Raw genomic sequence first — 22,131 nt, 5'->3', positions numbered from 1 at the left:
AATGTGCAGCTGGAGTTGAGAGCCATTGTTCTAAGGTAGTGATTTTCAAGTGGTGTGCTGCAATAATTTTCTTTTCTTTTTTTAATCCTCATCTGTGGATATGTTTTCATTGATTGTTAGAGAGAGAGGAAGGGAGGGAGAGAGAAAGAGAAACATTGATCAGTTATCTCCCTTACATACTCTAACTGGGATGGTACCTGCAACCTGGGTATGTGCCCTGACTGGGAATCAAACTCTTCAGTGCCTGGGACAGTGCTCCAACCAACTGAGCCACACCTACTCGGTTGGGCACTGTAAGAATTTTTAAGGGCACTGGTCTCTTTTCCCTTAGATTGTTAAAATGAAAAAAATGACAATAGCCAACACAACAATAACTGCAGCGGTTCTCAACCTGTGGGTTGCAACCCCTTTGGGGGTCGAACGACCCTTTCACAGTGGTCGCCTAAGACCGTCAGAAAACACATATATAATTACATATTGTTTTTGTGATTAATCACTATGCTTAATTATGTTGAATTTGTAACAATGAAAATACATCCTGCATATCAGATATTTACATTACGATTCATAACAGTAGCAAAATTACAGTTATGAAGTAGCAACGAAAATAATTTTATGGTTGGGGGACACCACAACATGAGGAACTGTATTAAAGGGTTGCGGCATTAGGAAGGTTGAGAACCACTGGTCTAGTGTGAATGAATCAAAATTATACCTATTTTTTGTCACATTGGCAAAAAATATAATATATGAACCAGGTGGTTACGGTTTGATTCCCAGGCAGGGCACATGCCTGTGTGCGGCTCAATCCCCAATAGGGGGCATTCTCATCATTGATGTTTCTATTTCTCTCTCCCCCTTCCCTTCTTCTTTGAAATCAATAAAAAAATTTAAAAAAAATCTTTAAAATTTTCCTTCCGCCAAAACCGGTTTGGCTCAGTGGATAGAGCGTCGGCCTGGGGACTGGAAGGTCCCAGGTTCGATTCCGGTCAAGGGCATGTACCTGGGTTGCGGGCACACCCCCAGTGGGAGATGTGCAGGAGGCAGCTGATCGATGTTTCTAACTCTCTATCTCTCTCCCTTCCTCTCTGTAAAAAATCAATAAAATATGTTTAAAAAAAAAAAAATTTCCTTCCAGAATTTCTTTTTTTTTTTTTACGGCAGCAGCTACTGCTTAAATACAAGTGACCTCTAGCTGGTGATAAAATCATTAAGCAAATAATTAGGAATTTATGGCAACACATATCACTTTAGTTCAACAGCTTATAAAAAAATTTTAAGCTAATGTTTGTGGTTGTGATTTTTTATTATATACATATAGTCTTATTTTTTCCTACTTAAAATGTTCCTAATTTACACAATGAAAAAAAATATATATATATATTCATACACGTATATATGAAAGGCTAATATGCAAAGTGTCCCCTCCCGAGTTTGACCGGGAGACGGGAGTTCAGTCGCTTGCTATGACATGAGCTGATCACCAGGAGGCGGTATGGAATGAAGGAAGGCCCCTGCCCTGCCAGGAGCTGGAAGGCCCCGATTGGCCCTGATCGCTGGCCAGGACTTGGGACCCTACCCGTGCATGAATTTCGTGCACTGGGCCTTTAATATATATATATATATATATATATATATATATATATATATATATATATATATATATTATCAATATATATATATTGATTTCAGAGAGGAAGGGGGAGAGAGAGAAAGAGAGAGGGAGAGAGAGAGAGACATCAATGATGAGAGAGAATCATTGATTGGCTGCCTCCTGCATGCCCCCTACTAGGGATAGAGCCCGCAACCTGGGCATGTGCCCTTGACCAGAATCGAACCTGGGACTCTTCAGTCCACAGGCCAACGCTCTGTCCACTGAGCCAAACCAGCTAGGGTTATATCAGTATTTGCGATATTCCACAAAGAGTGAATAGCAGGTCCTCAAGTAAGATTGTTTTGTTCAATGTTGATGAGAAAAAAATAATTGATTCCTGGCTGGGGCCACTGTGTATAGTTTGCATGTCCTCCCCATGTCTGTGTGGGTTTTCTCTGGGTGCTTTGGTTTCCTCCCACATCCGAAGATGTGCACATGAGGTGAATTGGATGTCTAAGGAAACCTTTGGAGCAGCGGTTGCCAACCGGTGGTCCGCAGACCACTGGTGGTCTGCGAGGTCCGAAAGGTTGATGACCGCTGGTCTAAATGGTCCCAATCTGAGTGAGTGTGGGTGTGTGTGACTGTACCCTTGATGGAAGGTCCAAATGGGCTCCCGTCTTGTGCCCTCAGCTGTTGGGTGGACTCAAGCCACCTGGGACCCTGAAGTGGAATCAGCAGGTTGGAGCATGATTATCTTACTTGTTTTTATTAACCTTTCTTAAATATATGTATAGCTTACATTTATTTCAGTGTTTAATATTAGAAGTGTTTTGGGCTTTATTTAGAAGTTGGTGATGTTTTGGTGGCCAGAAACAATAGGAGCTTAACTCTTGTTTATATCAATTAGCCTATGGTACAGCTGGTTTTGCTACATATTCTTTTACTTAAAGTCATCCAAGTTTCCAAGAACCTATCCATGATGTTAAGTGAGGACTTACTGTACTTACTGGTGCCTTCATGGGAGTAAGCTTGGAAAACCTTGACCAAGAAAATATGCCCATAAGAACACTGAATTCATTCTATGGTCTTGATAAATGATGCATTGCTTTAATTAGAAATTATAATCTCTGTTACACATTCATCTTTGTATTTGAATATGTATGAAAGTAGCTAATGTTTAAAAAAATCTTTATTTTTGTATTGAAACAATGTTTTAATTCAAAAAATTTTCAGCTATTCATGGAACTTAACTTATCACTTCTGGGTGACAGCATCCCAGAACTTTATAAGCCTGTGTGTGGGTTTCCCCCTCAGTAGTTTCAAAACTGAGGAGTTGCATTTTTTTTCTTTATTATGTGCCCACCCACAGTGTGTTTGAAAGGAGAAGGGAGGTGGTTTGCATTAGAACTAGAAGTTAGGGAAAGGCAAATTTAGAGAGCAATGGGATGTCAGTAAGGATAGAATCCAGAGCTGTTTTGTTAATAGATGTTATTTTTTTAGAGCAGTTTTAGGTTCACAGCTAAATTGAGCCTTCCTTAGGAGTTTCATTTCTGCTTAAAGCAAGTCAAAAGAGGCATTGTTTTTGGTTAGAAAAAAATTTATTAACTTTAAGATATTCAGGTAAGTTGTGTTCTTATGTACAATAGAACAATTCAGAGATTAAAGGCACTAATTCACATTTATTTATTTATTTATTTATTCTCTTACTTGTCCGTTGTAGTATTTATAAGCAGAGCTTTAACATATGAATGTTCCTGGCTGCCCTGATTAAATCTTGTTAGGAGATAAAGAGTAACCTTACAAGATGCTTTTCTGGGCATGTATTACTAGCATCAGTCATGCACAGCTACTTTGGCTATAATGTCATTATATTTGATTCTGACCCTTGAACAGAATTGAAGAGTATGTGACATTCAGCAAAGAGCTGGTTGCCCCGTGCTGATGAGGGCCACTTTGCCTGACCTTTGGCGCACTACTGAGTTCTATTTGAACTCTAGGAGTGGTATAATTAGTTTTGATTTTTGTAAGCTAGGTATTGGTGTGGTCAGTTAGTGCTCTAATGCTGTTAATGTTTTCAGGCTAATGGAAGTGAAAAGCCACTGTCTTCCAGTTCTACCCTGGGTGATGTATATGTGGGTAGCTTTCTTTTCATTGACTCGGCAGTGACCAGAGGGAAGTCATGTTTCTCAAACAGAGAAAATATGTGTGTGATGGGGAGAGGGGTAAGTGTGTGATGGTCAGTCAGATCTCTGGGAAGGTGGATGGATGTGAGGGACTCCAAGGCTTTTAGGACTTTTCTCTTGGGCTTTAGTTCCCCTTCAGGGCGTAACTTAGTGCAGCGTCAGCAAAGCAGGAGGGTCCACCATTGCAAGCAATTGACCATGGTGGCTAAGTCCAGGACTGCAGATCCCAAAAAGGCCCAGCCATCCATCCACCCATGTCAGGAGCCTAGCCAGAGGAAGACCTTCAGGTACTTGATAAGCGTAAGAAGTCTTATGGGTCATAAGATGCCAGAGTTCCATAAAGAGGTGATATTACTTTCCAGAAAGGAAAATTATTCTTCAGTTACTTATTTATATGCAAGATGAGAAAAATGGAGGTTTTCTGTTGCCTGAAGCACTGATCAAAGACTCAAATGGGAAGTGTAACCTAAATGCCTCTGGTCCTATCTTTCTCCCTTGTGTTCTAGTATCAGTGGACATTTTTCTGCAAACAGGTAGATTCCGAAGGGAAAAGAAAGAAAAGCTGAATTGCACCCAAATTAGAGCTTAAAGTTGTTTATCTTGACAGGAACCAAAGAGGATGACAGGATGCTTTGGGAAGCCATTGAAACTTTCTAAAAAGGAGACCAATTGATTTTGAGTATAGCGATACAAAGACATCAGGAGTTAGTAACACAGCAATAGCTCTATATCATGAGCTCTAGGACAAGACTAATCAGCATTGATTGATACATATCAGAGAAATTCAAGAGACACTGTGATCATGTCAAGGTGCTGCGTATTAGATAACTACTCTTGAGAAACTGATAGCCGAAATGGAGAAGTAGAGCAAACATATGTGAAAGAAGCCTTAGGGGTTCATACTGCAATACAAGTTCTCAAGGGTAATAATGACACTCCACGTTTTACAACAGAAGATGGAGGCCTTTTCAGATCATGTGGCTACTACGTGAATCAGCCACTGTGGAATGGAGGCTTCTTAAGAACTGGGAAGCTTATGTCAAGAAGAGAAAGGGGAATGAACAGGTAGAGAAGCAGATGGATGTTAAGAAAGAAAAAAGAGGTCACATTAGAACATTGGTGCTCAAAGTGTTTACTAACCCTTTGAAGTCTCTGAGACAAAATTATGCAAGGGTAAAAGTCATTCAAAGTGCTAGATAACCAATGGATTTTAATGTTATGGAGTATAAAACGTTCCTAGGTAAAGTTTTAGATTCCTCATTGCAGCTAACTTAACGGTCAGTTGCAAAATAGCAGCCAGGAGCAACAAGGGCTGCTATGATAGGAAATGAATTATCTTGCCTGTTTTCTATCTGTGGTATCTTTCGAGGTCAGTATTTGCAAGAGTTCTGTAATGAACCCAGACTGCTGCCCAGCCTTCATGTGGTAGATGTGAGCTGTTCCGAGTTTATTGGTAGATCGTGAGCCCAGTTCAGCCCAGTAATTTGATTAGCCTGGGAAAGAATGTGGTGAAATGTAATCTTTAGGACTATGAACTTTCCAGTGTGTAACAGATTTTTACCACCTGTTTCATTTCCCATAACTTGTTCTCATATCAAATCCAGAAAAAAGTTCTACCTGACCCTATACTATGTAATAATTTACAACATTGTATTGAAGCTTAACTGTATCTTCTTCTCTTTCTCTTTTTTTTTGTTAATCCTCACCTGAGGATTTTTCCATTGATTTTTAGGGAGAGTGGAAGAGAGAGAGGGAGTGACAGAGAGAAACATTGATGTGAGAGATATCGATTGGTTGCCTCCTTTATGAGCCCGACCAGGGCCCGAGCCAGGGAGGAGCCTGCAACCAAGGTACCCTTGCCCGGAATTGAACCGGGGACCCTTTGGTCTGCAGGCCGATGCTCTATGCTCTATCCACTGAGCAAACCGGCTAGGGCTCTTCTCTTTTTAAAAAAATGCATTTTGCATTGTAGAATAGGAAAGGTACTCAGCTCTACTTTTTGGTTTTAGAACAGTTTTCTACATGTTCTTCTTTTTTAATCCTCATCCAAGGATATTTTTTAAAAATTTATTTTAGAGAGAGAGGAAGGGAGAGAGAGAGAGAAAGGGAGAGAGGAAGAGACATTGATGTGAGAGAGAAATATTGATCAGTTGCCTCTTGTGTGTGGCAGGACTGGGATTGAACCCACAACCTAGATATGTGCCCTGACCAGGAATCGAACCAGCAACCTTTCAGTGTATGGTATGACACCCAACCAATTGAGCAACACCAGCCAGGGCTACATGTTCGGTTTTAACAACTTTTCTTTTTTTGTCCAAAGTAAGGATTTGTGGTCTATATAGCAATATGAAATCACCAGTAAACACAGTCTAGATTGTTCTGAGCGGCATGACATGTGGCTTAGTGTTCTGATCATAGGTGGATTTACTACAAAGCTAATGATACCTACACTTCTATGAAGCTAATTATACCTCCATTTTTTAAGGTTCCTCATTTGCATACGCCCCTTTTATATTTGTAATGTTGAATCTTTTTTTTTTTTAAAGATGCCCATTCAAATTTAAAAGGCTTCTGAGACAAAATTTTAATCTACCACACAGTATATATTCTTAGCACCAAGAATAGTAATCCTTTACTGACTAATAAGCTAAAAACCATTCTCATGGGGCTCCTTTTCAAGTGAAACTTTTGAGGAGGCAGCAATATTTGTCCTTTTCAGACCCTCAGGCTCTAAGGGAACTTCATATTTTTTAGCCTTAGTGCTCATAAGTATTCACCAACTCTTAACTGTCTTTTCTTTCTGGATTTTTCAGCCCCTTGCTCCAGAGTCTTCTGTTCTTTGCTCTCCCAATGTTATGTGATAAGAGCAGTGGCGGCAGCAGCGCAGCACTGTGCTAACTGCTCCCCATGCCTGCCTCTCTGAGGGTGGAGACTCCCCTGTCCGCATCTTGCAGACGAGGAGACAGTCTGAGAGAAGTTCATTAGCTTGCTGAGGTCACGCAGCATGGCCAGTGCTGTCGCTGAGACTCAAACCTGGGTGTTGCTGGTAATAACTGTTACTGGTTTCATCTTCCTGCTCTCAGTCAGATGTCTTGGGATGAGAATCTAAGAAAATCTCAACACAAAGTACCGTCTTAGGGCCTAGAAGCTTTTATTGTTTTACAGTGTAATGTTTTATTTTTAATCTGGGTGTTAGGCACACAGGCATTCTTTTCTTCTTCTTTACATCCTATGCTACATATTTTATGAACATTCTTTTTATAGCTACAAAACGTTTAAGAGATTGTAGAAAAGAACAATTATTATTTTTATGAAATACATTTTTTTATTCATGTAATTGCAGCAATTTATTTATTTATTTTTTAATTGTAGCAATTTAAAATGCAAAGCAAAAAGTCCCATAGAAAATATCACCACCCTGCCCTGGCTAGTGTAGCTCAGTTGATTGGGCGTTGTCCCAGGCACCAAAAGTTTGCTGGTTCAATTCCCGGTCAGGGCACATGCCTGGGGTGTACGCTCAATCCCTGGTACTGGGCGTGCAGGAGGCAGCCAATTGATGTTTTCTGTCACATTGATCTCTCTCTTCCTCTCTCTCTCTCTTCTCCCTTTTCCTTCCTCTCTCTCTAAAAGTAAATAAAAATAAAAATCAGAAAACACATGTCATGTCAAGTGATACATCATTCTATAGTGTTTTTATGTTTATATACAGAAAGGATAGAAATTATTAGAATTATTTTAGTTATTTTGTGTGTCTAACAAACCGCCGCAGAAGTTAGTGGCTTATAACAACAAAAACCAGGTATTTACCTGGGCCTAGGAGCTCTTTAATGCTCTGAAGAGCTTGCCACAACCAGTTTCAGACTCCCCCAAACACGGAGGAGTCTTTTAGTTATCTAACTTCATTGGTCTCTAGGCAAACAGATGAGCAGTTGCCTCGTATACATCAGGACATATGGTCAGTATTGCTTCACTCCTTTGTTAGGACCCATAGCCCTATGCACCTGGCATATGTAGACGTTTGATGAAGATTCATGAATAATGAATTAAATGGTGGTGCCTTTTGTGGACCTGGCTTCTTCACACTGAGCTGTCTTTTTGCCCGGCTTAGGTATTTGGCTCGAGTAGGGGAGCTTGAAGCTACTGATACTGAAGACCCAAATCTAAATTATGGACTTGTTGTGGACTGTGGCAGCAGTGGCTCCCGGATTTTTGTTTATTTTTGGCCAAGACATAATGGGAACCCCCATGATTTGCTGGACATTAAACAGATGAGAGACCGCAACAGCCAACCGGTGGTTAAAAAAATCAAGCCAGGTACTAACCGGAATATATTTGTTGTCAATCTTTCTTATCTGTTACAGACTTGGGAGAGGAGAGAAGAGATACCCTTTTCTCTTGGGAGTCTGGATAATGGGTGGTATATCTCATTCATTGTCTCCCTCCCTCAATTAAATAAAAGTTTAGGACCGTAAGCAGAACCTTGTGGGGAATCAGTTTCTGAGTGCTTCTGAGTGCATGTGATCTGCTTTTTAAAGAAAGTATTTTCTATTTCTGAAGGAATCTCTGCAATGGCAGACACTCCTGAACATGCCAGTGATTACCTTCGTCCTCTGCTGAGCTTTGCTGCTGCTCATGTGCCTGTGAAGAAGCACAAGGAGACCCCCCTCTACATTCTGTGCACCGCGGGCATGAGGCTTCTTCCTGAGAGGTGAGATGCAGGGGCTGAGAAACACGGAAATGGGTGGCAGGAGAGAGGAGAGGCTGATTCCAGGCGTGTCCCCTGTGGTTTCCTGGTCTCAAGGTGGGATGTGGATTCACCACAGAGTTGACAGGTGGCACTAAAAGACTCCTTGCTCAAAAATAGGGCAGATATACCCCTGCACCCAATGATTTCACAGGAAATTGTTCACACCTTTATGTCATTTGCTTCTTTGGGATCCATATCTATCTGAGATGGCTGTAATGATTCTTAGTTTTGATTGAGGGTTTGGAGCAGTGGTGATGGTGTTAAATTTGGATCATGAGGCACCCAGAAGGAGAGCATAGTAACAGAATGGTAGTAGGAAGGTCACCTGAGGGACCGGGTACCTGGGGGCTAGTAGGATGGCTCGGGTAGGAATGTTGCTTTCTGTGTAACTTTGCCTGGCTCCCTGGTGATAGTTGGTGCTACGTGCAAAGCTCAGGCTTCATTGCTACACTGACAAGTCTTTTCAAGCCCAGCCAGATAAGTCTTTTCCACTTGACCATAGCAGTTAGGCCTGGCATCTTGCTATCTGATCCCGCTTCCCTTACTGGAAGAGGAGGAGGAAGAGGAAGAGGCAGTGGCTATACTTGGGCCAGATCCCTCTTTGTGATGTCTCCCCTTCGAGCACTTCCCTGGCCCCTCCACAGATACATGATCATGGGATGGGAGTGAGCTCCCTTAACTTAGAATTCATCCTTCTAGAATGTTCATCATCTCACAGGCATCAGGCATTTTTTCTTGGTAAACAGCAGTTCCCTTTTTCACAGTTTCATTTTGTATACTTGGCCAACAATGAAACATCAGCTATACATTTAAGGCTGCATGCTGCTTATGCCAGACATGCCAGACAATATAACATATGTCAGCGCTTCTTTCAGTAGACTATTTCCTTCTGTTGAGACATGCAGCTACTGGTTTACTATCTGGTTTGCTGTCAAGAAGCAGATAATTTTATACAGCCATTCATCAACTTGGGAGGCCTTCTAGCTCCTTATTTTCCCATCTATCTTGGTCTTTAAAAAAATTTTCTTTTTTAAACTTATTTTTAAAACCAAACTTTATTATACCTGCAATCGTACATCATTAAAGGAAATCTTTTTTTTTAAAAATATATTTTATTGATTTTTTACAGAGAGGAAGGGAGAGAGATAGAGAGTCAGAAACATCGATGAGAGAGAAACATTGATCAGCCACCTCCTGCACATCTCCCACCGGGGATGTGCCCGCAACCCAGGTACATGCCCTCGACCGGAATCGAACCTAGGACCCTTCAGTCCGCAGGCCGACGCTCTATCCACTGAGCCAAACCAGTTTCAGCTTTAAAGGAAATCTTAAAAGTAAAAAAACAGAAAACAAAACACTTACAATCATACTACTCTATCAAACTGTTTCATTTTGTCACATTCCCTTTTTCTCTGTATGTAATTTCTACAAAGTTGCAATCATACTGTGCATGCAATTTAGAATTTTTGTTTTTGACATAAGTAATATTTACATTGTTCAAAATTTTAGAAACCCAGGGAAGAGTATAGATCAGCAGTCGCCAACCTTTCGGACCTCACGGACCACCAGTAGCCCGCGGACCACCGGTTGGCGACCGCTGGTCTAGATAACACAGTAGTGCCACATCACAAGTCTGTGAATAGCCTTATTTATGTCTCACCGTGAAGGAGTGGGTAGGAGGGCCAGAGGAAAACTGACTTGGAGGTAAAACATTAGACAACCAGCAGGGCGATGGTTTGGCCACGTTTTGTGTGTCTGGAGCAAAGGAGAGGATGGCCTCATCTCCTGGCACTCTGTCAAAAAATTCTGTCCCAGCAAACCCCACTATGTTGTTTTACTTCATTTGTCTAAATGTTAACTGTCAGCGTGGAAGCTCTGAACATTAATATCTATTTTATCTTAAGAATTTTTAACGAACTTGCCTTTTCTTTTAACTTTTTTTTTGATCACCTCTTTTAATAATGCCTAACTGTATCCTGGGTTATGAAGTCATTGCTACCTCTAAAGCAACTGTAGTTATTAACGTAAGTGTAACTACCACTGCAAAAACCTGTTTTGTATTAACGATGTTTTACTAATTTGTTAGCATTTGTAAGCAGTATTCAACATGGATTTAAATCAGCTGGACTGTATTTTGAATTTATTGGCACTAGGTTTTATTTTTTTGGCAAAGGCCTGGACTAGTAGACTGTTTCACCAACCTTTTATTTTGTAATAAAAAAGCCTTTTAAAAATTATAAAGATAATACAAGGTGATACTTAAGGGGAAAAAAACCTTTTTATTATGGGAAATTTCAAACATATATAAAAGTAGAGAGAACAGTGTAATGAATCCCCATTAACCCAGCTTCAACAGTTGTTAACATTTAGCCATTAAACGTTTTTTAAAAAAACAACTTAGAAAATGAAAGTTAGTGTTTTGTTTTTTAATATAAATTGGAATCATAGCATATGTTGTTTTGTAACCCATTACAACTCAAAATATATTGGACAAATTTTCATGTCAATACATGTAGATATAAATTGACCTCATTTCTTTTAAAATCTGTATAGTATTACATTGTGTGGATGTACTGTAAATAATTTAACAAATTCCTATTGATGTAATTTAGGCTACTTCCAATTTTTCATTGTTATAAATAATGCTGCAGTATTTTTCCTCTTTATATTTTTACTAGAGGCCCGGTGCACAAAAATTGTGCACTTGGGGGGGAGGAGGGGTCCCCTCAGCCGCCTGTGCCCTCTCGCAGTCTGGGACCCCTCGGGAGATAATGACCTGCTGGCTTAGGCCTGCTCCTGGGTGGCAGAGGGCAGGCCCAATCCCTAGGTGCAGTCCCTGGTCGGGCTCAGAGCAGGGCTGATTGGGGATTTGGGGTGCCACCCCCTGTCATGCACAGAGCAGGGTGGATCAGGAGGTTGCGATGCCACCCTCAGTCACACTCAGGGTAGGGCCAATTGGGGGGTTGGGGCACCGCCCCCTGTCACACTCAAGGCAGGGTCAATGGGCAGGTTGCGGTGCCACCCCCTGTCACGCACAGAGCAGGGCCGATCAGGGGGTTGAGGAGCTCCCCCCTGTCACTCACAGAGTAGGGCCGATAGGGGAATTGGGGCACCGCCCCCTGTCACACACAGAGCAGGGCGGGTCAGGGGGTTGAGGCGCCGCACCCTGTCTTAGGGCAGGGCCAATGGGGAGGTTATGGCTCTACCCCATCACAGAGCAGGGCCCGTGGGGGGCGGTTGGGGCGCCACCCTCTATCACCCACAGAGCAGGGCAGATCAGGGGGTTGGGGCGCCGCCACTGTCACACTCAGGGCAGGGCTGATGGGAGGTTATGGCTCTACCCCATCGCACAGAGCAGGGCCTGTGGGGGGATTGGGGTGCCGCACCCTGTCACACACAGAGCAGGGCCGATCAGGGGGTTGGGGCACCGCAGCCTGTCACACACAGAGCCGCAGGGCGATCAGTGGGTTGGGGAGCTCCCCCCTATCAGGCACAGAGCAGGGCTGATCAGGGGGTTGGGACGCCTTCCCCTGTCACGAACAGAGCAGGGCGGATAGGGAGGTTGTGGCCCCGCCCCCTGTCACACACAGAGCCGCAGGGTGATCAGGGGGTTTGGGCGCTGCCCCCTGTCACGCTGATCCCAGTGCCGGGAGGCCTCGCGGCTCCGCTGATCCCGGTGCCGGGAGGCATATTACCCTTTTACTATATAGGATAGAGGCCTGGTGCACGGGTGGGGGCCGGCTGGTTTACTCTGAAGGGTGTCCTGGATCAGGGTGGGGGTCCCCACTGGGGTGCCTGGCCAGCCTGGATGAGGGGATGATGGCTGTTTGCAGCTGGTCACACACCCTTCAGGGTGGGGGTCCCCACTGGGGTGCCTGGCCAGTCTGGGTGAGGGGCTGAGGGCTGTTTTCAGGCTGGCGGGTGACTGAAGCTCCCAACCGCTCCTTTTTTTCTTTTTTCTTTTTTTATTCTGGGCCAGCTTTAGATCTGAGGCTTGGCTACAGCTCTTAGGCCTCGCCTGCTGAAAGCAGGTATCTGGTTTGTTTGGATTTTATAATCGAAACACTGTTTCAACTCCAGCTCTGAGATCCCGGCTGGCTGAAAGCAGGTTTCTGGGGTTTTGTTTAGCTTCTATATTTGTAACAATGTTTCAAACTGCAAGCTCAGAGGCCTGCAGTGGCAGGCGGGGAACGTTGGCGTCCTCCGTGACTGAAGCAAGCAAGCCTCATGTTCGCTTCAAGCTGCCAGGCTGCCAGCTGCCATCTTGGCTGGCAGTTAATTTGCATATCGCCCTGATTAGCCAATGGGAAGGGTAGCGGACTTACAGCTAATTACCATGTTTCTCTTTTATTAGATAGGATTTGATGATGTCCTTGCAATAAATTTCCAAAAGTGTAATAGGTGGGGCAAAGATTAAGGACATTAAAATTTTTGATAAGTAGTTCTGGATTGCCCATTAGAAAGGTTGTACCAGTAATTTTCATTCCAAACAGCAGTGTATGTTGCCCCTTCTTTCATAGCATGACTAAAACAAGCAAGCCCTCTTCGTTGGGTACTTAAGAAGCATAACCAATAGGGAGAGTGAAATAGCATCTCCTGTTCCCAATGTGAAATCCACGTTGCATGAGTTTTATATGTATAACAATGAATTTTTTTTAGAAACTATATTTGAAGAAACTATACTTATATTGGAAGATTATTACATTAAATTCTTCGCTTTGAAGTGCTAACAACATACTTTACTAAGTCATGCTGACAACTATCTAAGCCCATAGGATATTTTTGTAATGAGTAATTTTAAAAATACAAAATAATTGGTCTTTTTTTTTTAAAATATATTTTATTGATTTTTTACAGAGAGGAAGGGAGAGGGATAGAGAGTTAGAAACATCGATGGGAGAGAAACATCGATCAGCTGCCTCCTGCACACCGCCCACTGGGGATATGCCCGCAACCAAGGTACATGCCCTTGACCGGAATCGAACCTGGGACCCTTCAGTCCGCAGGCCGACGTTCTATCCACCGAGCCAGACCAGTCAGGGCATTGGTCTTATTTTTAACCAACATTTTTCTCTAGATTCTTATTATTACTTCTAGCTTTGTTTCTTTGCTCTTTGTCTGATAACATGATGATATAACACTAGGAAAAACTACCCTATGGATACTAGGCTTCAAATGTTAATCCCAAGTTGTTATAATCTTTGGATTTTGATCCTGATTTGGGGTTCTCAAATGATAAGATTCTATAAAGAAAAATAATTCAACAATGAAATATAGAAAAGGAGATTAAAAGTTTATTGTAAGCTTATGTGCAGGATTATGTAAAAACCTGTGGCCTGACAGTGCTGCTTGTGTGGAGAAGTGAGGCATTGTTACTGAGACTGTGCTCCACAGTGTAGCAGCTTTCTTTCATAGTAGTTAGGAGTCATGTAATTATAGCTGTTTTATAGATTGCAAAACTGTACTTCACCTTCCTGCGGTTTATGTAGCCTGTGAGAGGCATAGAACCATAGTCTCATCATCACTCTGACTTGTAACATTATATAAAGAAAATGTATTACTATTGCCTTTTAAGTCAGAGGCTATATTTTGGAGGCAGTTGAAACCTTTGGAATCAAAGGAGCTACCATAGAAAAGCACGCCTGACAAGGGATGGGGTGGATGAACAGTAAGGTCATAACAAGGCTATGAGGAAGGTCAAGATGAGGCTTTGTGAGAAGAGAATTTAACAATTAATTTTGAACTTTTTCTTCTCTCTTACAGGAAGCAGTTGGCTATCCTGGCTGACCTAGTGAAAGATTTACCACTGGAGTTTGACTTCCTCTTTTCACAGTCTCAGGCAGAAGTGATCTCTGGGAAGCAAGAAGGTACTGGGCCTTGAGGGGCACGCTGGTTCACCTCCCAGCCAACCATGACCTAGTGTTTAGGATTATTTTATATATCTGATTTTTATTTTTCTGAAAAAACTTTTCTTGATTATGCTATCTAGTTTATTTGCACACTATGCATTGGTATTTGCTTTAGAATGCTGCCCTCTAGAAGTCATAAATTTGTATCTGTTTTTACCTTTGTGCTAAGGACTATGTTTATAAGAATGTATTAGTATTTAGTGGTGATTCCAAATGGATCTTTGGTTACCTATTAGTAGTTTTGAAAACATACATACATATAGGGGTTGTACTGAGTTTGCCAAATTCAAATGTAAAGCAAATTATGAGTTTAAAAGTAAGGGGAAACTTTAATCTCAGGCACTGATCAAGATGAGTTACTTTTTTGTCATGGGCGCTCCCTTTTTCACACTTACAGTGCAGTATAGATGCTTTCCTAAAAACCCACACTGTTGGCTTTGTAGTTTTGAGGTGGAGTTGAATGTGTGTTCTCATTGTGTCCTATATGATGGATTGTATTTCATTTCTTGAAAAAGAGTTCTAGTTGCAGTCTACATAAGGGAAAAGATTTACCTTTTTCAATTTCAACATTGCGTTTTTCAGCCTTAAAATTTTCATTTGGGTCTTTTTATATTCTATTTCTTTGTTGAGACTTTCTGCCTTTCCATTCATTATAAGGCTGATTTTATTTTTTCGTATGTAGCTGTTTTAATATCTTTGTCTGATAATTCTAACACCTCTGTCATAACAGGGTTGGCATCTTTTGGCCATCTTTTCCCTTATGAGTTGAGTTTCCCTAGTTCTTTGTATGCCAAGTAATTTTATATTATATCCTGGGCATTTTGAATATTACATTATGAGAATCTGGGTCTTGTTTCACTTGTAAGAAGAATATTGATGTTTGTTTGCTTGTTTGAGCAGACAGTTTACCTAGCTTGGTTCTGGCCTCAAAGCCTGACCTGCCTTCTGTGGGCTGTGATTCTATTAGTTCATTTTCAAAGCCATGGCACTGTTACTGAATTTGTCCCATGCGTGTGTCAGGCGTTGGCCACTCTGGAACCTGGGCTTAGTCCATACAAATTGGTTGTCTAGCCCCTACCTCACTTCTCAATAACTTTGATATATTGTTTAGAGTCAGATCCATGCATGTGTAGCTTGGAGGTGAGCCCAGGAGTTCACCACTTTATTTCTTCTCTCCACGATCTCCTCAACACTTTCCAGTTCCCCAGGACTCACTATCATGGTCTTCCGGTTAGAAAACTAGAGTCCAGTTAGAAAGCTAGAGTTTTAATTTGTCCACTCTGCCATGCATTCCCATGATGTGTCTGCATCCAGGGCCAAGTGGTGGAGGACAGAGGGGAAGAAATAAGCAATAGGGATTTGCTGCAACTCTTTTTTTTAAAATATATTTTTTACAGAGAGGAAGGGAGAGGGATAGAGAGTTAGAAACATCAATGAGAGAGAAACATCAATCAGCTGCCTCCTGCACACTCCCCACTGGAGATGTGCCCACAACCAAGGTACATGCCCTTGACCGGAATCGAACCTGGGACCTTTCAGTCCACAGGCCAAAGCTCTATCCACTGAGCCAAATTGATTAAGGCTGCTGCAACTCTTAAGGCTACAGTTCCTTTGATCAAAGAGAAGGACTCACATCCTTCAGAGTTTTAGGAACCTGCCCAACATTCACCTCTGCTGCCGAAGGATTGCCCGGTGGGAGAGAACCAAATTAAGGAAAAAAAGCAGGGATTTTCCCCACTCTCCCTAAACCTTTGGAGCCCCCTCTCCTGCTCCTCAGAACAGAAAGCAAGGACTTAAAGTTCTTTCTGTCCACACTGGTGTGTACTTCGTGTTTCAATCAAGCTGCCTGTGAGTCCAGGCCAGGCAATGTAAGAGAAAAAAATGGGACGCTCATGACTGGTTTGGTGCTTCTTTAAATTCTGATCTCTGTTCCAGTGTGTCTACTGGCATTTCTTTCAGACTTCTCAGAAAGCTGCCCCCAACATTCTCTCCAGAGTTTATATTTGTATTCAGTGGGGAGGCTGGTGGAATGTGCTTACTCCATCTTGTCCAGAACAAGCATTCTAAGATTTACTTTGTGTAATATTTGTTTCTACACAGTAATCCCTATTCACTGTAGGAAATTGAGAAAATGCAAATAGTTTTAAAAGGAAAAACATCACAAGATAAAAGATTTTATATTAATACACTGAGAGTGTAAAGTAAAATACTATTAGCACTCTTTTTCCAAGAAAAGGAGAATAGAGCAGTCCTGTGTGAGAGAGGTGCACGCATGCTGTAGCCGTGGAGAACTAGCTAAGCGAGGGCTTTTCTGTTTCTCTCCTAGGGGTTTATGCATGGATTGGAATCAACTTTGTTTTGGGAAGATTCGACCATGTGGATGGTGAGTAATGTTTTCTTATGAAGTTCTTTAAGTAGGGCTGAAGGTTTAAGTCATACCCTACCAGTAGCATATAAGCACTAATGTTGAATTGTTTTTCTTTTTTTTAAACTTAAGTCGCAAAAAAAAATACATACACAAAAATCCCCCAAAACTTAAATTGTCCAACCTAATTTGCTTTCTTTTATTTCTTTTAACTTTTTAATATGGAAAGTTTCAAACTATCACAAAAGTAGAGTAAATAATGAAATGAACCTCTATGAGTCTGTTACCCAGACTCAACACTTACTAAGATTTTGCCATTTTTGTCCCCATACTTCCTCCATACAACACAAGTTTTTTTTCCTATTGGATTTTTTTAGAACAATAAACACCTTTATTACATGAGTTAAGATAGGAGGGAAGAGGATATATTTGCCCTTGTGGGCCTCATCCGAGGTTATGTTTTATATTGATTTTTTTTTTATTAAATCTTTATTGTTCAGATTATTACATTTGTTCCTCTTTTTTCCCCCCCATAACTCCCCTCCTCCCAGTTCCCACCCCACCCTCGGCCCTCACTCCCCACCCACTGTCCTCATCCATAGGTGCACGATTTTTGTCCAGTCTCTTCCTGCATCTCCCACACCCTTTTCCCCCCCAAGAATAGTCAGTCCATTCCCTTTCTGTGTCCCTGATTCTATTATAATCACCAGTTCATTCTGTTCATCAGATTATTTATTCACTTGATTCTTAGATTCACTTGTTGATAGATGCATATTTGTTGTTCATAATTTGTATCTTTACCTTTTTCTTCCTCTTCCTCTTCTTAAAGGATACCTTTCAGCATTTCATATAATCCTGGTTTGGTGGTGATGAACTCCTTTAGCTTTTCCTTATCTGTGAAGCTCTTTATCTGACCTTCAATTCTGAATGATAGCTTTGCTGGATAAAGTAATCTTGGTTGTAGGTTCTTGGCATTCATCACTTTGAATATTTCTTGCCACTCCCTTCTGGCCTGCAAAGTTTCTGTTGAGAAATCAGCTGACAGTCGTATGTGTATTCCCGTGTAGGTAACTGAGTTTCTTTCTCTTGCTGCTTTTAAGATTCTCTCTTTGCCTTCTGCTCTTGGCATTTTAATTATGATGTGTCTTGGTGTGGTCCTCTTTGGATTCCTTTTGTCTGGGGTTCTCTGCACTTCCTGGAGTTGTTCGTCTATTTCTTTCACCAGGTAGGGGAAGTTTTCTGTCATTATTTCTTCAAATAGGTTTTCAATATCTTGGTCTCTCTCATCTTCTGACATCCCTATAATTCTGATGTTGGTACGCTTGAAGCTGTCCCAGAGGCTCCTTACACTATCTTCATATTTTTGGATTCTTTTTTCATTTTGCTTTTCCGGTTGGGTGTTTTTTGCTTCTTTGCATTTCAAATTGTTGCCTTGATTCTTGCGCTCCTCTGGTCTGCTGTTGGGATTCTGTATATTATTCTTTATTTCAGTCAGTGTATGCTTAATTTCTAGTTGGTTCTTTATCATAACATCGAAGGTCTCATTAGATTTCTTGTAGATCTCATTAAGTTTATCGGCAGCTTCTAGACAGTTCTTGAGAGACCTTAAAAGTGTGGTTCTGAATTCTATATCTTCCATTGACAATTTGTCCTGTTTCTTTGTCTCCGCATTTTTTTATGCTTTCTTGGTGCACCCCCTAGTGGTCTTTGTGCGCAGTCTTGTTGTAGTTAAGCCTTGATCGTTGTAGTTAATACTGGGGGGATTTGACCTCCAGGCCAACTGGCTGTGAGAGTCAGCTGTGTCTGCAGTGGGAAAACTTCTGTCCTCTGGGGAGGTGCTAATCTGGCCTTTGCCTGAGGCTATCCAGCAAATGGCTCTGTGCAGGGCTTGGGCGGGGCGGGTTGCATGGGATCAACAGGGCGGGCGGAGGGAGCAGTTATGGCTGCTCTCAGTCCCATCCCCAGAGGCTCTGCCTCTCAGAGTCCCAGCAACCGCTGCAAACCTCGGAGAGAAAGCTGCCCTCGCATTCCGACTGATGCCAGACAGTCCCGCTTCTCCCGTTTGAGTCTGGGTCCCTAGAGACTCACCCAGAACTGGAGCTCAGGGCCTGAGCCTCCCTCCCGATTGAAAACGACAACCGCACCCTCAGCCACCAGCCCGCTCCGCGCGCACCTCCGCACCTTTGTATTTTCCGCACTGCGCCTCCTCTGAGTCTTGGTATGCTGTTCTCTTTCCTTCTAGTTGAAGAATTTCCCCTCAGCCAGCTTTCCTGTGGTTCTGGGTGATGTCCGTTCCGTCTTTTAGTTGTATTTTTGAAGTGGTTGTGCGAGGCAGCATTCTCTTTTATTGATTTGAGAGACAGAGGAAGGGAGGAAGGAGGGGGGGAGGGAGGGAGGGAGGGAGGGAGGGAGAGAGAGAGAGAGAGAGAGAGAGAGAGAGAGAGAGAGAGAGAGAAACATTGATGTGAGAGAGAAACATGGATTGGCTACCTCTCATATGTGCCCCGACTGGGGATCGAACCTGTAACCTAGGTATATGCCCTGACAGGGAGTAAACTCTCAAGCTTTTTGGTCTATGGGATGATGCTCTAACAACTGAGCCACCTGGCCAGGGCTGCCTTTCTGGGCCTGGATTTTTCTCAGAACTCCAACTTCCTGCCCTGCAGCATACAGTCATCTGCCTGGCCACACTGGTCTGGTCTTGAAATGATGCATGCAAGAAGCTTGTTCTGCTGAAACTGCTTCATGAGAAAAGTGCTGATTTTGGTATTCTTTTTCCTTTCATCAGAATTCTTTTGAATTTTCTTTGATTGTTTTTTGTTTAAAATTTATTCCTCCTCAGTCTGTTTGGCTTCCTTCTTGCAGCCCAGGGGCAGTGTACCACTGTTAGTATGGTGTGCTGTCAGTGAGCACAATGCAGTTCTTTACTTGGGGCTTGGTGTGGACCAGTTTATTGTTGGATGCATGTAGACAAGATCAGTAATCCTTGTTTGTCATGTACAACACTCGGAGCCCCAGGAGAAGTTGTTCATGTCCAGCCTCAAGGCTCAGTACTTCCTGTTGCTTCCCTGCCTGTGGACTGTGTGAGTGCGGTGGGGGCCAGTCTTAGTGTGGGGGCAGCAGGGCATCCCAGCTCATTTTTTTGCTTTTTTGTGGTAGGGCTTTCTCTTGCCCCCAGTCTTGTGGCACTTGTGCCAGTTGTTTCAAGAGCTACTCGTGGCTTCGCGCATGCAGGAAAGAACTGTCCTATTGGATTTTTAAAAGCAAACTCCAGATACATCATTATTCCTTAACTAGAGGCCCAGTGCACAATATTTATGCACTGGGGGAGGGGGACCCCTCAGCCAGGCCTGTGCCCTCTCGCAACCCAGGATTCCTTGGGGGATGTCTGCCTGCCGGCTTAGGCCGGCTCCAACCACCACCGCTGTGCTCGCCAGCCATGAGCCTGGCTTCTGGCTGAGTGATGCTCCCCCTGACCACCAGGAGCAGCTCCTGCATTGAGCGTCTGCCCCCTGGTGGTCAGTGTGCGTCATAGTGACCGGTCGTTCCTTCATTCGGTCGATTTGCATATTAGGGTTTTATTATATAGGATGTTCTTTACTATATATCTCTAACAGATAAGGAGTTGCTAAAACAAAACAAAAACATATCCACAATGCCACTTTTAAATTTAACAAAATTAACAATTCCTAGTATGTAATACCCATCTGATACCCAGGTAGAGACTTCCCTGATTGTCTCAAGAATATTTATTTGTATCTATCTTCTTCAAATCAGAATCTGAACAAGAATCACAGACTTTGTTTCACTGATATGTTTTCTTTGATCTGTAACAGTTAACCTTTTCCACATCTTTTTTTCAAATCATTCATTAAAAGCAAAACAAAACAAAAAACTAGTTGCTTGATAGAATGAATTTGCCATGTTCTAAATTTTTTTGACTGCATCTTTGTGGGGTTTTTAACATGTTTCGCATCCCCTTATATATCTTCTAACCTGGAGATTAGATATAGAACCCTTATTAGTCTCAGATTCAATTCTTTCCACAAGAATTAAGCATAGATGGTGCTTAAATGTTTCTTACTATATCACATCAGGAGTCTGGTTGTCATGTCTGGTTGTCGCACTTTTAGCCATGTTAAAACCTATCAGGTATTCATGGTTCAGGTATTGTCAGCCTGACCTAATCTGTTATAAAAGTTTCCCATTCACTTTTCACCTAATGGTTTAGTAGCCACTGATGACCTGATGCTTAGATCTGTTTTTTAACTGGAAGTTGCAAAATGAGGGTTTTGATAATTCTTTCATTCCTTCTGCATTTAACAGCTGGAATTTTCATAAAATGAAATCTTCATCAACTATTTGGTTGTCCTGAAATACAGTTCTTATGGGAAAGACAAAATAAATCCTTGGTTCTTTCTCTTTGTTTATCATATTTTTAAGTAATGAGTTAGTGTCCTAGCAGCTTCCAAAAGTAACCAGTGAAGTTTTATTTCTTCAGTATTATTATGAACTTGTGGATTTGAATGTAGTTGATGGACTATAGTGCATCACTATTTTTGGGGGTGCTCAAATTATACCATCATTGATGAGCAGGAGCACCTTTAGGTTGGCTCTAGTATCCTTTTAATATGATTGCAATCCTATATAATAAAAGTCTAATATGCTAAGTGTCTGACCATTTGACTGTTTGACCAGTTGCTATGACAGGCACTGACCACCAGGGGGCAGGTGCTCTGACTGGTAGGTTAGCTTGCTGCTGAGGTCCGGCTGATAGGGACTGGGCAAGATGGGCCGGACAAACCCTGGAGCCCTCCCACGGTCCCTCCCTGGCCCTGGTCATGCACTGGTGAGGTTCCTCAGCCTGGTCTGTGCCCTCTCACAATCTGAGACCCCTCAGGGGATGTCGGAGAGCCGGTTTCGGCCTGATCCCCATAGGCCAGGCCGAGGGACCCCACCGGTGCATGAATCCGTGCACCGGGCCTCTAGTAGTTTTCTATTTCCGGTACTGTTTGGCACACTGGGTAGTCCATGCTCATGTTACATGTTTTCTATCCTAGACCTGATATCAACCATTTTTTAAAAAGGACCCCTGTTTTCTTTTTGTGGAAAATGGTATTTAGAGGCTGTAGTCTAAATACCAGGGTGCTTATTAAGCTCCTGTGTTAACATTGCTTTCAGGCCTAGGAAGTATGTGCTTTTTAAAAAGAGAAAAACAATTCATGCGTTCATAGTGATATCTTCAATTCATATTTAAGGTTATAAGATTATTATTTAATTTCTTTGATTTTATACTTTTATCCCTTTTCTCTTATGCTGAATATTTGTTCCTA

The 22,131-nt window shown here is 42.2% G+C and overlaps 1 protein-coding gene across 4 annotated transcripts in view; it reads left to right on the top strand.

Annotated features, from left to right (window-relative positions):
• ENTPD7 (ectonucleoside triphosphate diphosphohydrolase 7) overlaps positions 1–22,131 on the top strand; it is a 43,394-nt gene that overhangs the window by 3,684 nt on the left and 17,579 nt on the right. For 3 of the 4 annotated variants that reach the window (XM_036336372.1, XM_036336373.1, XM_036336375.1), the window contains 4 exons: positions 7,886–8,091; positions 8,335–8,485; positions 14,288–14,391; positions 16,760–16,816. In XM_036336372.1, the coding sequence (XP_036192265.1) occupies positions 7,886–8,091; positions 8,335–8,485; positions 14,288–14,391; positions 16,760–16,816 (518 nt within the window). The remainder of the gene's footprint in view (positions 1–7,885; positions 8,092–8,334; positions 8,486–14,287; positions 14,392–16,759; positions 16,817–22,131) is intronic. The other variant, XM_036336374.1, reaches the window with a different exon arrangement.

Source organism: Myotis myotis, unplaced genomic scaffold (genome assembly GCF_014108235.1).
Source record: "Myotis myotis isolate mMyoMyo1 unplaced genomic scaffold, mMyoMyo1.p scaffold_m19_p_15, whole genome shotgun sequence".
Classification (NCBI taxonomy): Eukaryota; Metazoa; Chordata; class Mammalia; order Chiroptera; family Vespertilionidae; genus Myotis; species Myotis myotis.
The sequence above is the reverse complement of the archived record's forward strand: the minus strand, read 5'-3'. Positions and strand labels throughout refer to the sequence as shown.